The 16,723-nt window shown below is 27.6% G+C and overlaps 3 protein-coding genes across 3 annotated transcripts; 1 reads left to right on the top strand and 2 right to left on the bottom strand.

The window, feature by feature from the left end:
• Positions 1-1,883: 1,883 nt before the first annotated feature.
• On the bottom strand, positions 1,884-7,803 carry LOC113390823 (protein-lysine N-methyltransferase EEF2KMT-like). The gene is made up of 5 exons (XM_026626912.1): positions 7,564-7,803; positions 2,708-3,031; positions 2,651-2,663; positions 2,090-2,404; positions 1,884-2,017 (listed from the first exon to the last, which is right to left on the bottom strand). Exons 1-5 carry the CDS (start codon positions 7,663-7,665, stop codon positions 1,884-1,886), a joined length of 888 nt encoding a protein of 295 aa, XP_026482697.1. The 5' UTR covers positions 7,666-7,803.
• Positions 7,804-8,762: 959 nt separating this feature from the next.
• On the bottom strand, positions 8,763-11,291 carry LOC113390824 (cullin-2-like). Its single transcript, XM_026626913.1, has one exon. It carries the CDS (start codon positions 11,037-11,039, stop codon positions 8,763-8,765), a length of 2,277 nt encoding a protein of 758 aa, XP_026482698.1. The 5' UTR covers positions 11,040-11,291.
• An 862-nt stretch (positions 11,292-12,153) lies between these two features.
• On the top strand, positions 12,154-14,789 carry LOC113390825 (replication factor C subunit 5-like). Its single transcript, XM_026626914.1, has 10 exons — positions 12,154-12,321; positions 12,393-12,457; positions 13,083-13,210; positions 13,279-13,369; positions 13,460-13,531; positions 13,630-13,789; positions 13,860-13,980; positions 14,052-14,145; positions 14,479-14,556; positions 14,631-14,789. Exons 1-10 carry the CDS (start codon positions 12,284-12,286, stop codon positions 14,783-14,785), a joined length of 1,002 nt encoding a protein of 333 aa, XP_026482699.1. The 5' UTR covers positions 12,154-12,283; the 3' UTR covers positions 14,786-14,789.
• The last annotated feature ends 1,934 nt before the right edge of the window (positions 14,790-16,723 follow it).

Here is a 16,723-nt window from a genome sequence, read left to right as displayed (position 1 = left end):
AAAAATAATTAATTTATAAATGTAAAACAAATATGTTTTTATTTTATTTTTAAAGGATTGCTCGCATAGGCAAAACATTTTGAAAAGTTGTTGCAATGACTATTACTAGACTTTAAAATAGCTGATACGTAAATATATAACTGGTATAACATTTTACAAAACATATATCATTCCATATAATATTTCAAAATATATTTGAAGTTAATTTTAAAATTATCGCTTGAAGTCATTCAATAATTATTATTAGTCTTCAAAGAGCTAACAGGTAAATATTAACCCAAACGTTATAACATTATAAAACAAAAAATAATAAATTTATAAATGTACATAAAAATATGATTTTTATTAATTTTTAAAGGATTGCTTTGCTTTCTGCAAATGTGTGAAAAATTGTTCAATAACGATACTATAGTCTTTAAAATAGCTGACAGGTAGATATATAATGTCATAACATATAAAACAAAAAATAAGCCATTTATAAATATATGAATAATATATTTCAATTGAAAATCAAAAGGATTCTTTACGCAATACATTTTTTTTAATTATTCAATAACTATTACTAGTTTTGAAAAGATCTGATGTCTAAATATATAATCCTTAAAATATTATAAAACAAAAAATAATCGATTTATAAATATAAATGCAATATGTTTTAATTCAACTTTTAAAGAATTGCTTAGTGTTATACAAAATTTTTGAAGTTATCTATAAGTATTACTAGTCTTTAAGACCTGGTAGATATGACTATTAACTGTTATAAACATTATAGAATAAAAAATAATCAATTCTTCATTTTCCCAAAATTACTTTGAGTTACACCATAACTTTAAAGTTATTCAATAAATATTACAGTCTTTAAATTAAAGGAGCTGATAAGTAAATATATAATTGTTATAACAAAAAAATCTCTTCATAAATATGTGAAAATAATATTTTAATTTAATTTATAAAAGATTGCTTTGTACAATACAAAAAGCTGATAGATAAATCTATAACTATTATACATTTATATTGCAAAAAATCGATTGGAGTGAATTATTTATTTATTGTTCAGTCATATTATTAATTATTGGCAGTTAATCTCATTTATTTCAGATGTTTTAAAATATCTTATAAATAACCATCTAAATTTATTTTACAAAAATGTAAATATGAATGTAATTTAATTTTGAAAGAATTTAAAACCAATGACTTTGATTTAAACTGAGAATTAGCAATTTAACATGATAATTTCAAACCTATTTAAAAATAACTAATTACCTTAATCATACAATTAAGTATTATGTTTCACAATCTTTCACATATCATAATATAATATTCAGTTTTTTCAAATACTTCTTTCAATATGTTATTGATTATCCAATTCCAAATTAATAATAAAATAATATATTTTTTCTGTCATCTCTTCAAGCATATTTTTATAAATATCCACTGGTGTTTTATATTTTGTGCCACTCTGTGGAAATGCAAATCTGGTCATTTTTGAAATTTCAAGTTGTAAGTTTCTGAAAATATACAAGTCTAATAAATAAGATACACTTGAACCACTGATAAATTAAGCTAATAATTTCCATCAAAATTAACTAATAATCTTGATTAAATTTAACTCAAATAATCTCTTATAAATAATTCAAATAAATCTTAAAATTCAATTAAAATGAAGTACCATCTATGTAATAAAAAAAATAATAATTAAACTAAGTAGAAAGTAAGTATTTGTGTGTAAGTATTAAAGTAAGTAATTATGTGAAGTATTTAAAAAATCTATTATTTTTACATTTGTTATTAATTACCTATTTTGTTGACAAAATTCAAAATTGTATCTTGATTTCTAACTGTGCATGCAATATATGCAGTACAATTATTTTTTCCATTTTTCATCAATAATAATTTAAGGCAGTTGCAACACATGGAATGATACTTGGATCATAAACTACATCAGCAGCAAGAATTAAATCTATATCTGAAAACTCCTCCAAATAATCTGTGTCTTCCCATAATAAATTTACTACACCTGAAAATACAATATTCTATAATAGTAATGATAATTATAAAGACAAAATTGAAGAGAATAAAATTCTCATACTTAGCTCATTATCCTCTGGACTTCTCCATGTTTTTATAAATCTTGTATCCACATCATTCATTTTGTTCTCGGTGCAAACAGTAAAATTTGTAAATTCCAAGTATTCATTACGCTGATCACTAAAATTCAGTGCAATATTATCACTTAATAGATCAAGCACTGATTTATGGCAATCAGAAACATAGTATTTTTTTGGTTCACAAATTGTCCATAAAAATAGTGCTGTTAAACCTGTGCCAGCTCCAAGTTCAAGAATCGTTTGATTCTTTACTAAATTTGAATTTTCTATAAAATATTCAGCCAAAGCTTGTGAGCCTATAAAATAAATAAACAAAATAATAAAATAAAATTCTTAAATTAGATACATTGATAATATATAAAAATCATTCTTTGCATACTGCATGGTCTTTTATAGATTTTAATAAGATTATTATATAAATAATAAAAATAATGTGAAGAAATAAACAAATATAATGAATAAATAAAAGATAAATTTATATTCAATTTTATATTATTTAACAGAATTTTATTAAATAGATTTCACATTCAATCAATGCTTACATTTGCTAATTAACTTAATAATAAATTAAATTAAATTTATAATTAAAATTGAAATACCTCCCAACTGCAAAGGCCTGTTGTTCCTTCTGATACAAAACTTATTGATTCCTTAATAGTAATAATAGTTTTTAAACCTCCTTTATCTACTATGTAGTGTTTATAAGACTTTTTATCACAGTTTTCTTCTGTATTTAATATACAGAAATTGGTATATAAATCATCATGTACTTCAATATTTTGTTTCTCGAGTGTACATATGATACTTCGTACAAAATTTCGTTGATATTCTTTTTTAATAGGATATTTCTTGACTAATGGATGTAATACTGTTGAATTTAATAAAATTTGCTGATTGTCCCATGTTATGTCTTTCAACAAATCCTGGAATAGTAAGCATAAATTTATTGAACAATATTCATAGTAAAAAGTAATATATTACTTAAAAATATTTTATTATTATTTTTTATAGTCTATTGAACTATTCTATATTAAATAAAATATTTCATATTAAATAAATATTATGAATATGATGCAGTTGAATTTAGTAATTTTTTTTTATTGTATAAGCAAAATAGTTTATTAATAAATCAATGATGTCCGAAATTGTACGTTTTTCAATAAATCCTAAAATATTTCTGTGCAATTTTATCCAAAAATATATAAACTACTTTGAACCAATTTATTATCTTCTATATATATAAAAATAAGTCGGGTTTTCCTTCCTGACAAAATAACTCCAGAACGCACGAACCGAATTCGACTATTTTGCATTCGTTGGAAAGGTCTCGGGCTCCGCAAGGTTTATAACTATAAAATTAGTGGTGCATGGCATCGTGCCCTAATGCAAATTGCTGGAACTTCACGCACCGTAATTAAAAATTCGAGTAATGATATTAGTGAGAATTATCAGAATTATGCTTGGTTAATTCAACGAGCAATTCTTGCCGCAAAGAATAATGATGTAGACGCACTGAATTTCACCATTCAATCAAAAATTGCTGGCGATTTGGTGACATACCAATGATTTCGACTGGTTTACCGTTTGACTTCAAACGATTGCAATTTCCAGTTTACCTTGCGTTCGCAATAACAAGTCGCAAGGCCAATCGCTTAGTGTTTGCAGGATAAATTTCAAATAAATTATTTAGAAAATCATTATTTTTCACATGGGCAGTTATACGTTGCCTGTTCACGAGTTGGAAAACATCCGCTTGTTTGTGTTAACGTCAGACCAAAAAACAAAAAATGTGGTTTACCAAAGAGCACTTCAATGAAACGGATAATTTGCGGATTCATTTCATTTTTTACTTAGAAAAGTTCAACTAAAAAACACTTCATTTTTGTAATCGAAATAAATTCATTTCTGTTGTATAATAAAATCAAATTTTTCCTATTCAAATATAAAAAAAAACAAAAAATTCTTCATCTTTCTCACGAAACCATCTGGTGGCGAAACGGAGTTCGCCGGGTTTGCTAGTACTTATAAATTAGTTTAAGTAAATTTACTGAATTTATAAATTCAGTCTTTTTATTTTCAAATTGGTTGTGATATTCAAAATTTGAATCAACACCATTTATAAGAGTAGTCAGATTATCATATTTTAATTGTTATATGCAATGAATGTTATAACATTCAAGTCAATACAGATCAAATTTTCTCTTACAAATGATGTGAATGCTATAGCAGAATACATAAAAAAATTAGGTTTAATTATGGTTTAAGTAGACTATTTATTTACTATTTATTTTGATCTGCTGGAGGTGAATGCCATTGTCGGAAGCACTCCCCTGGACACAGTGGAGGTTTATGTGTACAATCCTGGCACCGGTGTGTGATGTGAATTAATTTTTTCTGTCTATACAGTACTTGCATTTAAGAAATACGTAGTAGTCAGATTATATATTTTAATTGTTATATGCAATGAATGTTATAGCATTCAAGTCAATACAGATCAAATTTTCTCTTACAAATGATGTGAATGCTATAGCAGAATACATAAAAAAATTAGGTTTAATTATGGTTTAAGTAGACTATTTACTATTTATTTTGATCTGCTGGAGGTGATTGCCATTGCCGGAAGCACTCCCCCGGACACAGTGGAGGTTTATGTGTACAATCCCGGCACCGGTGTGATGTGAATTTAATTATTTTCTGCCTATAACAGTACTTGCATTTTAAGAAATACGTAGTAGTCAGATTATCATATTTTAATTGTTATATGCAATGAATGTTATAGCATTCAAGTCAATACAGATCAAATTTCTCTTACAAATGATGTGAATGCTATAGCAGAATACATAAAAAAATTAGGTTTAATTATGGTTTAAGTAGACTATTTATTTTGATCTGCAGGGGGTGAATGCCATTGCCGAAAGCACTCCCCTGGACACGGGAGGTTTATGTGTACAATCCTGCACCGGTGTGATGTGAATTTAATATTTTCTGCCTATAACAGTACTTGCATTTTAAGAAATACGTTTTGCGCTTGTAATTTGGCGGCAGCGGGATTTTTCCTGATAGTGTGCATTTGAAGACCTGTTGTTGGATTGTACCTAACATGCGTTTGTGGATTAGCATTTTCAAGCACAAAATCACGTCCATTTGAATTATGCGGGATTTTTAAAAGCGTATTTATTAACTGGTCTCGAAAATCGAGATAACTAATGTTTGAATCATTTATTTTTTATAAAGGTAATAAGAATTCCATACTGAATATCTAGCAACGGAATATTACTTTTTGTACCATCGGATAGATTTTCTAGGTGATGAATAATATGTTGTCATCTGATCATATCTGTCCGGCATGTTTGCATTATATTGGGCTACTTCTATCGGTTTTGTTATCCAAGTACCATGTTTATTCTGCACAATAATTAATTCAGGATGAGTTTCTGTTGTTATAAGAGTACATCCCGTTTGTCCTTCCACTTACTAACATACACATTGCCTTGTCTTCTCCATATGTGTTCTCCTCTCTTCAATCTTGTTTGTATTATGATTTTTGGATTCCCTTTGCGATTGGTACGTAAAGTCCCAGTGGTATGAGTTTGAAAACCAAGTAATTGATTGCTCAGTCCAACACTAGTGTAGTAGCTATCCATAAATAATGAATAACCCTTTGATAAATACGGTTTCATTAGATTCATAACCACAGAATCCACTACAGACAAGGAATGAGTCTCCTTTGATATTTTACCTTTATATATGTCTACATTAAGAGCATAACCATCATGTGTGCAAAGTTCGTAGAATTGAATCCCATAATTATTTTTCTTTGATTTTATAAGCATTGTGGACTCATCTAATGATAATTCTTCCCAGGTTATATGCGGCTTGAAAAGAAGCATTTACAAGCTCCAGGAAATTGAAAACCTTAGGTAATCTGTCATTTGTTGTTATGGATTCACAGTTCAAACAACGCAAAGCTGTTCAAATCTGCGCCCCGCCATTGATGCCCCAAAAATTGGATGGTAATATAAAGGGTTGCTTGACCAGTTAGAACGGACGTCTGGTGTCTGTATTTGAGACTGCAGCAAACACAGACCAATAAATACTTCCATTTCATCTAGGTTTGTTTCCTTGAAGCTCTGTAATTTGGTCCCATATTTATTTGTACAACTAACAATTGAATCCATTATTTCTTGATTCCAAATTTTATCGAAAATGTCCTTCAAAGTTTTACAGTTAATAAGAGTATCGGGTATACCCACTGAAGACGAATCAAAGTGAAAGTCTTGAATATCTGCTGTATCTTCACTCCATGGTGTATCTGTGTCAGGTGTCTCATTTGCAATATTGATATCAGCAGTATCCTCCGAATCAGAAGATGATGATGTTGACAATTTCTTATCATTTGAAAGAAATGAATTAGGGGTACACTCTCCTGTATTTTCATTCAACTGTCGACCTCCTATCACAAGAATCTTCATCAAATTCATGTATTCTTTTATTTTCAAGTATTTGAATAATACACTAACCTGTATCTTCATCTGAATCAGTATCGCAGAACACTTCCAAAATCTGTCTACGCTTCTTATATGAATACATTTTTAAAGTAAATCAAAAAACTTCTGTTGTACAATGTATTTGCATAGACAAATATGTATAATATAATATATTGTGTATTTAATTTATAATGAATATAATATTATGTATATGTGATGCTTCAATCATATATTACAATTTATTGTCTAGGGCTTCTATTGTCAAATCTAGTGCACAATGCAGATGCTATAGCATCCACGTCAAGTGTTGCGCAAATTAGCACATACACATGGAAAAGATAACACGAAAATACCTAAAGAATCAATTTCTTTATTATCTTGACAGGTATAATAAATACAGAAACGCAATGTTAGTGACAAGATAATTGACTTTAAAATTCGAATGCTATAGCATCCACGCCATTGTGCATCACAAATTATAATGAATGCTATGGAATCCACGTCAAATATTACGCAAATTGGTAGATATACAGGTAAAAGATAAGATAACACGATAATATCACAAGAACCAGTTACTTAAGTTAATAGTTATTGATAATTACAAAAACATAAGGTTATTATTTAAATGCTATAGCATTCATGTCATTCTGCATCACAATGATAATGGATGCCATAGCATTCACGTCCGCGAACTTTGACTTACAAATAGAATGGATACTGTTGCTAATATGTCTTATTGTTTCAAAACTTATAAATTTTAGAATTAAGTTGTATATAAAGAATTCTTTAATTTTTAGTTTAATTTGTCTCAAACAAAATGGTTAAGGTTCACAATTGTTTGATAAATTAAATGTAGAATCTACGATTTAAAAAAAAAAAACAAAACAACTAATAATGTAATCCTAAACAATTTAAAATATAATATATTCAAGAAATTATAATACTGAAATATAAACATGAAACCTAACCTCAAAAAAATCACCAGTCACAGGTTCGCCTGATAGAAACTGTTTTTGCACCCATGAAATTAATTTATAAACTTTTTCATCATAAACTTCTTTCACATTCATTTTTATTAAACTTGTTATGGATATGTAAAATATTAAAATTTGCACTTCTTAATTTAGTTTCAACACAGAACTTAACAATCATTTGTTACTTTATAAATCTACTAATTTAAAATCTATTAGTTTTAGTTTAATTTTCTAGTTATTTAAGAACCTTTTCATTATTAGTTTTGTTGGAAAAATTATGAAAACTATATGTAAACACTTGCCGAATAAAATAAATATGTAAAATGTTTGACACAAAGATATTTTATCTCACCACGTGTTTGGCCATTTTTTGACATATCCATAAAAAAAATTATATATGAGAATTTATATAAGATTCTTATTCCTAGACAATATACTAATTGATTCTTATTGGACTCCTATTTCAAATTAGTTTCAAATTTGAAATTCAACTATTATCATTAATTAAAAACCGAATTAATCTAATATTATTTATAGTGCAAAACGTTATTTATATTTATTTGTATAGAATTACACTTGTAGTGTCTGTAAATACACAACAAAGGATTGTAATAAAGTATTAATTATTGACAAATTTCTATGAATTCGTAAAATGTGTATTACAAATGCATGCAAATGCAAATATAGACAATCTTAATAATTCAACATTATAGAATTTGTTTAATTCAACTAAGAATTTCAATTAATATGTATACACATTATAAATTATTAATTTACTATGCTGTTACAAATACTATACTGAAAATAACATGCAGTACAAGATTTTAAATATTTTTTATTCAAAAACAATCCCATACATGTCTTACAATAAAAGATACACAAATCTGTTTTCAAAATATTAAATAAAGATAAAACATGTTAAAATATTTCAATATATTAGCCTATTTGCACACCTCTATATAAAATCAATAAAATCGGATATAGAAATAAAATTCAAAAAATGTATATAATACAAAACATTTCCTTTACTTGGCAGTATACAACAGTGCTGATTTTTCATGTACTATTTATTAATGCATACTGAACTTAACATTTCATTGAATTAAATTATTTTACAAAATTATTTTACAAAACATTACTTTACAAGTTTTGCAAATAGTTTTAATATAATATTCAAAAAATAACATTATTTTTTATGCAACATAGCTATATTCATCACTAGAGTTCTGTTTGCGTTCAATATATTGCTTGTCTATTAAAGATTCTATACATTTCTTAATCATAGCAATATTGGGATTGAAATTGACTTTTGATTGTGACAATACTTCTTGAATAAGTGCATTGTGCTTCAGGACTTTACGGGATTTCATAATTCTGACTATAGCAGCCTGTATAAACATTTTCCTATCATCTTCAACAGCTGTCATCGTATGTTCGACTTCTTGCGGAGTATCACGTTGCAATGCTGCTGTTATTTTGAACTTTGTGCGTTTATTGGAGTATTCGAGGTTTAGAGAAATTTTAGAATTGCTTACTAGTTCTCCGTCAGTACTCACTAGAAGTAATTTGGAATCTATAAGACTTGAAACATGCTTTTGTAGTGTATCACTATTTAATTGTAGAGCTTCTTCAATATCCTTATACAGCAGTGAATCTGTTTGTTCAAATAAGAACAAAATTGCCATTTGATAAGTTTGCATAGTTATTATGTAAGTTTTTTTTAAATATGACAATTTTATTTCACAATTGCATAAACTATGCAACCAATTCAATTTTCTACCGCTGAAATGGTTGTGATAGAAGCTTTCAAATATCTGCATGGACTTTTCTAGTTCTTGCGGGACTGTAACTGCACATTGAGTTTGTGTTTGACCTAAAGGCCATGCCCCTGTTTGTAAAACAAGCATATACATATTTATACCTAAATCCAGATTGTTGTCTTTGATGTAATTCTGAAATTTAGCATTCAAATCACTAGATATAGACATATCTGTAAACATGCGATGTAATTTATTGGTAAATTCATATCCACAAGCTTGCTTCAATCGATCTATCATAGCTTCTTCTGAGTCCATGCTGTGGGATTGTTGATGTATCAAACGCTTAGCAAGCATCCTACTATAAAATTTCTGAAACATGTCTTTGTCATCTATATATTTGAATATGGTGATGCTAGCTGTAAGTTTTTCATCAATTTCTAACTCCGATATACCCTTTGAAGATTTCTTAAGAAGACTATCACAGTACTTAGAGAGCAATTCAGGACTTCTGCAAGGAGCTCTTTCATTAATTCTAGCATTAATTACTGTTGCACATGCCTTATCCATGGCACTGCAAAATAATTGATCATTCGAAAATACTTCTAAAATCATTTGCTTATATTTCTTGTGAATCTCCAACATCTGTTCCACAAATTGTACATGTATATTATCCCCCTTTAGCCCTGAAAATATTCTCATACCTTCTTGTTTGATGTGCTCATTTAAAGTAGCAATTAATTTAGACAAACCATTTTCTATAGGTTGCAGAAGAGTGTACATATTTTTTAAATCTGTTTTCTTTTCTTGAGAAACCATTTCATATACTTCACTGTATAGGAAGTCTTTATGTTCTAAAACCATGCATTCCTCACTCTTGCGTCTCAATTTAGGGTGTGTACTGGTGTGTATATAAACTTGAGTACATATTACTTCTTCATGAAGTTTTTGAATAACTTGTTCCATATATTCACTAACTGTGCAGTGCTGAAGAAGTTTTGAAGCTTCCAGTTTGTAATGTTGTGCACAAGCATCTAAGAAAGTAATCTCAAATACTTCACGATATAGATTTAAATTACCTTTCTTCTTATAACCTTCTACTTCCACAAAGCTATTGATAACCGTTTTTAAATTCTTCCTTTCCTCGCTATTTAGTGAACCGGTTCTGGCTCGATCAATTCCTTGGAGACAAAAGGATAACAGGTAATCTTTTAAAGGCATTATCATATGCCATTTCCACAGATCCAAACCTAATTCTTTAATTTCCATTTTATCATAATCTGTTGTAATTATACTACCATATATAATTTCGGCTTCAGATTGTTTCTGCTTTTTAATGTGTTGTGTGTTCAGATATGAGTATAGAATATCAAGAAACTTAATACCATTCTCATAGTTCGACCACAGCTTAGAATATTTAGATAACAAAGGAAATTCATCATTTGATTCACTGGTAACCAAGAGCTTGTTATTTTCTGTGAGAATTTCTGTTCGTAGAAGATCTATTACATGATTTTTGAGTAATAATTCAGTCTCTGTGTACAATCTGTCGGCAAAGGGCTCCGGATTCGCAGTGCACAGCGAATAAACAACACTAAAGCTGCTATGCCAGTCTTTGATTTCAACTCTTTTCAAAGAAACTATATCTTTTACTATTATTTTTAGACCCGCCCAGATCTGATCGAAATCCACACTTTTGGGCTTCAGCGACATTTTTAATTAATATATTTGGTTTGAATTGAACTATCACAGACCGTGCATAATGTATTTTAATTATTTTGTTCAACATTAAACTCGTAAGTAACCTACATCTGAATGTCAAGGTACTGACAGCTTTGAAGATATTTTAGTGGTTCGCCAATAATATGTCAAATATGCAAATTGCAGAAAGAAAATGTAATCATTTAACAATACATGTAAAATAGTGATCGAAAATTAAATCAGTAAAAAGTATTTTGACATCATAATGACAATCACAATCTATTAATACATTGTCAGTGTGACATCTGTTGGTGATATTGGCAACGCCTATTTAACTAACGAACAATTCATGAATTTAAATAAAATGTTGAGAATTATATATAATCAGTGGCGTCGGAACCAAATTTTTGATGGGTGGGCTCGTTTTTTTTTTTTTTTTTGATAGACAGCCAGTGGGCTCTTTTTTTTCTTTTTAGAGATATTAGTCCACATAATTTTTTTCAAATTGATGGGTGGGCTGAGCCCCCCCATCAAAATTCATGGGTGGGCTCAAGCCCACACAGCCCACACGGTTCCGACGCCACTGTATATAATATAATTCAATATAATTAATATAGAATATTCAATAGCATTTATGATCAAACCTTTTTTATAAATGAGTAATACCTTTGATTAATATTCTTGAACCAATATTTTATTTAAATAATCCCATTAATTAACGCGTATAATACAGTATCAATTAAAGTAAAACTGTTTGAAAACTAATTCTGCCATACTTCAGTATGGTAAAATGCAAATTGGCATTTTAGCATTTCTATAAGTCCATAAATCTGTAAATTCTGTAAGCAAATAAATATATTTAAAAAATAACTTACAAGAACCAGCATATCCCATTGCTTATGTAAAGTTTATACCTTAAAGTTTTAAACATTTAACAATGATATTATTTCCATTAACTGTTTTACTTATCAATTTTTATTCTTTAATATATTATTTTTGAACTAAATTGAAGTTTCCCCAAAACTATTAGTGACATCTATTATTTAGAAGTTGTTTAAAATGTATGCGCGGGAACTATTTGTCATTTGACATTTTATAATTGTGGTTATTGCTAACTGTTGCTGTTGTTTGGTTATTTAGTTTATAGTTGTTACTTTCATTACTTATAATTATTTGAATTTGAATAGTATTAATCTAAGTAGTTTATTTTTATTTCATGGTGATACAATTGTATTAAATACTTAAAAAGCACTAAAATGACTTTAGGAAAGTTACCCTCATCAAATCTGCCATGGTAAAAAATATTAAATTTATTGTACAACTTTTAGGAATGTAATAAATTTTATACATTTTCTGTTATTTCAGGGTTGAAAAATACCGACCGGCTAAGCTTGATGATTTGGTCTCTCATGAGGAAATTATTAAAACAAGTAATACATTTTTATTGTTTATTTTCTTGCTTATATTTGCCTGATCAAAATATGTGTAAATAGAGTCTTGAGTATAGAGTATTGTTAATTATATGTTCTTTTTTAAATATTGTACATTTGTTGATAATGCTGGATTTTTGACACATGTTTAAATAATTGAATCCGATTAACTGTTAATGATGTCTAATGTTGATTGTTTATGGCCTGAAAGTGGTCTTCAAAATATGGTTCATCATTAATTAGCTTTGCAAAAATAAGACTATTTTCAAGATGTTTCATAATCCAGTATATTTAGAATTTTGAAGCTCTGCACTAAACAAATGACAACTATTGATTGCAATAGTAATTTTGTTCTTAATATGAGATCAAAACTTTTCTTTTTATGATATCTGATTCCAAATAACGCTTGCCTAAAAGAAACCTGGATAAGAATCTTTATAAACATCACATAGAAATTGTCTTCTATTAACCATTAAATTATGTTTTTGACTATTGATTTAAACAGAATAATAAAAAATTTTTGACGCAAATTTACCATATTTCTTACTAATTATTTGATTTGTTATCTCAATGTTATGTTGTACATGAATATTTCTTATGATTATTATATTTTTATCTATTTCAGTCAATAAATTCATTGATGCTGATCAACTCCCACATTTATTATTCTATGGTCCTCCTGGTACAGGAAAAACAAGTACCATTTTGGCATGCGCAAAACGTCTATATACACCTGCACAGTTAAATTCAATGGTAAATTTCAATATTTACTATTTATAAAATCAAAATAATAATAAATAATAAATCATATATATTTATAGGTACTTGAACTAAATGCTTCTGATGATAGAGGTATTGGGATAGTTCGAGGACAAATTTTAAGTTTTGCATCAACAAGAACTATTTTCAAAGGTATGGAGTGTAAATTTTCTTCATGAATTTGTGTATAACATTAGATTTAATTCAACTTTATGCATTACTATTTCTGTTTGGTATATTTAGGTGGATTTAAGTTGATTATTCTTGATGAAGCAGATGCAATGACCAACGATGCACAAAATGCACTCAGAAGAAGTAAGTTCACAATGGTATTTACCAAATACATATATTTTAATTGACAATTAAGTATATTAATAGTTATATTATTATAACTAAGTATTGTCTTTTTTCAGTTGTCGAGAAGTATACAGAAAATGTTAGATTTTGTATTATATGCAACTACCTTAGTAAAATTATACCAGCTCTTCAATCAAGATGCACTCGGTTTAGGTTTGCACCATTGGATAAAAATCAAATTGTTCCACGACTGAATCAAATTGCTGAGTTAGAAAAGTTAGTGAATAATTTATTAGATTTTTTTACAAGGATTAGTTGTATTGTATCAAAATTGTCTTTGTTTTAGAGTTAACATGACAGATGATGGAAGAGAAGCTTTATTAACACTTTCTGGTGGAGATATGCGTAAAGTTTTGAATATATTACAAAGTACATCAATGGCTTTTGATGTTGTTAATGAAGAAAATGTAAATATTTGGTCATCAAATATCTTAATTTATAAAATACTTTGATCTACTAATGTGGTATAATTTTTTAGGTGTATACATGTGTGGGTCATCCAATACCAAATGATATTTCACATATTGTTCGATGGCTATTGAATGAAAAACATTTTAAGGAAACATATAACAGTATCCTTTATTTTAAATCTTATACACACACTCACACCCTGAATATATATAGGGAAATATATATCCATATTATTATAATAATAATTATTATTATTATGCATGTGGTCATTACATTTAATTTACCTCTATTTTTTCTTCTTTACTATTTACTCTTCAGACTTCAGTTTTCAATTTCCTTTCCTTTAATTTTCCTTTCTTAAGCAATCTTCTCAATATAGGTCCGATTCAGTTTCCTTTTCTTTTCACAACAATATCTGAAAGAGTTCTTATCTCTCATACTGCAAAGTACATTTTAATTTGTTACTATATAAAATTCTTTAACAAGTTATACAGATATTCAGGAAATAAAATCTGCTAAAGGTTTAGCTCTTAATGATATTTTAACTGAAATCCACCGGTTTATAAAACGAGGTATATTTTTTCACATACATGTTATAAATGCTAAGACATTCCAAAATTATATTCAAATACATTTTTTTTTACAGTCGAACTGCCGAATCAGGTGTTGGGTGAAATTCTAATAGATCTGTCTGAAATAGAAATGCGTTTGGAAATGGGTGCAAGTGAAAACGTGCAGCTATCAGCTCTTATATCGACTTTTATGGTTGCAAGAAATAAAGTTATTCCTGATAATGAATAAGTGAATAAGGATGATGAATATATTTGATTATGATATGTTTTTATTTAAAATAATAAATGTATTTTGTTTATAAGACTTATTACTTTTCTTTATGCTTTCACAAAACTGTTAAATATTTCTTTTTTTCTTATTACAATGATATCTTATATATTTATGTGGATATAGGATTTGTTACAATATTAGAATCTTTCACTTATTTTATAAAAAAATTAATATTTAGAAATTGTGTATATATATAAATAAATGAAAATAATGTATATATATATATATATATATATATATATATATAAAACTAGTGAGGTGTATGGCATCGTGCCTTAAGGCAAATTGCTGGAACTTCCCGTACCGTAACAAAATGTTCGAGGAATACTGAATGTTTTCAAATAAATTATTCTAAATATTGTAACATTGTCTAATATTGATAAGAATTATATAAACTGGAATTGCAAAGTTGAAAATATTTGTTTGAAGTATATTAGAACTATAACCAGAATTAAAAGTAAAATCTGAATTATTTTCGATTTACAAAAAAAAAATTGGTTGATAGTTGCTTTGAAATATATATATATATATATATATATATATATATATATAATTATTTAAAAGATTAGAAAAGTTAAACTTACTTCAAATTTGCCATTGTAATTCTGACATTTTGCGAAATCATTATACTTATTAAGCGTAGGATGTTTTAAGTGTAGGATTTGAAAATCAGCAAATGCCAGAATCATTAGCCTGTTAATCCAGAAATAGCAGCATCTTTGAAAACTCGCCGATAGAAGTTTAATGTGATCCCTATAATTGAAAGATATTTGAGATATTTCAAATCTAAATCATCATTTTGATATTAAAAAATTTGTATATCACCTACTGCCAAAATAGAATCATCTCTTAATTTAACTGCTTTATGTTCAAAACATTATGAAATTGAGAATGATGTTTATTCAAGATTTCCTTCATGGTCGAATAGATCACTTTAATCAAATGATTCAGTATCAGATAAATATATTTCTTGAGATTGTATCCATTCACTTCTTCTCAAAGATACAAAGGCAACTTGCTTTTTACATCATTATAATGTTCACTCTCAGATATTTCATCTTCCTTATTACTTATTCAAGATATCGACAGATTGTTTCAAATCTATTTCATCAATAGGAGTATCGCAAACTCGTATCATGCTTTATATTAAGTACAATATTGTAGAATTCGATAATCCAAACAAGCCAGCAGCAAACAAGCCTAGCCCGTTGGTAATCTAAACTTCATATATCAGCTGCTTTAATATCTTCCTGACAGAAGTAAAGTGCTACCTAAACATGAAAGATTTTTGAGATATTCATCTAAATATATTATATCTATATAATACTTTGATGAAATGATCTTCTATGTTTTGTCATGCTTTCGGTGAATTTCCACCATAGTATATTATTTCCTACTATAGTATATTAAAATTTTACAAGTATAAGTAAGTACTTTTTTATCAGATTCACAAAAACTACCATAAATACCCTCCAAGAAACAGAAACAAATCCTACTGGGTATAGTAGTATATTCGGTATGCCAGGCTTATATATAATTATAATTATAAGCTGCTACTCCTAAGTGATAGAAATCAAATAAAATAAAAAATTTGAAATTTTGATATATCTAGTAAATAGTGCACGGCCTAATACATAAACTGGAAGTTTTTGTGCAATATTTTTTCCAGTGATCAACTAGTTTCATCTCGATTTAGCTACTTAAATTAATTGTAGTATATTCAAATATAAAATATTCGAAAACTTTATTTCATTTACTGTCAGGATAGGATCATCTCTCAATTTAACAGCTCTATCTTCATATCTTTTTGAAATTGAGAGTGATGTTGATTCAAGATATCTGCTTCAGATCAATAAAATTTTCAATAAATAAGTATATGTTAAAAATTAGAATACT

Source organism: Ctenocephalides felis, unplaced genomic scaffold, assembly GCF_003426905.1.
Source record: "Ctenocephalides felis isolate EL2017-DRISC unplaced genomic scaffold, ASM342690v1 CF-g0.4_SCAFFOLD_03656, whole genome shotgun sequence".
Taxonomy (NCBI): Eukaryota; Metazoa; Arthropoda; class Insecta; order Siphonaptera; family Pulicidae; genus Ctenocephalides; species Ctenocephalides felis.
The sequence above is the reverse complement of the archived record's forward strand: the minus strand, read 5'-3'. Positions and strand labels throughout refer to the sequence as shown.

Excerpts from the sequence above, each read along its gene's own strand:
- LOC113390823 (XM_026626912.1), bottom strand. The coding sequence starts at position 7,665 with ATGAATGTGAAAGAAGTTTATGATGAAAAAGTTTATAAATTAATTTCA. Across the intron at positions 3,032-7,563 it reads TGACTGGTGATTTTTTTGAG|GATTTGTTGAAAGACATAAC; the intron begins GTTAGGTTTCAT and ends TTACTATTCCAG. Across the intron at positions 2,018-2,089 it reads TCCAGAGGATAATGAGCTAA|GTGTAGTAAATTTATTATGG; the intron begins GTATGAGAATTT and ends TTGTATTTTCAG.
- LOC113390825 (XM_026626914.1), top strand. The coding sequence starts at position 12,284 with ATGACTTTAGGAAAGTTACCCTCATCAAATCTGCCATG. Across the intron at positions 13,370-13,459 it reads AACAAGAACTATTTTCAAAG|GTGGATTTAAGTTGATTATT; the intron begins GTATGGAGTGTA and ends TGGTATATTTAG. Across the intron at positions 14,557-14,630 it reads CCACCGGTTTATAAAACGAG|TCGAACTGCCGAATCAGGTG; the intron begins GTATATTTTTTC and ends TTTTTTTTACAG.
- LOC113390824 (XM_026626913.1), bottom strand. The coding sequence starts at position 11,039 with ATGTCGCTGAAGCCCAAAAGTGTGGATTTCGATCAGATCTGGGCGGGT.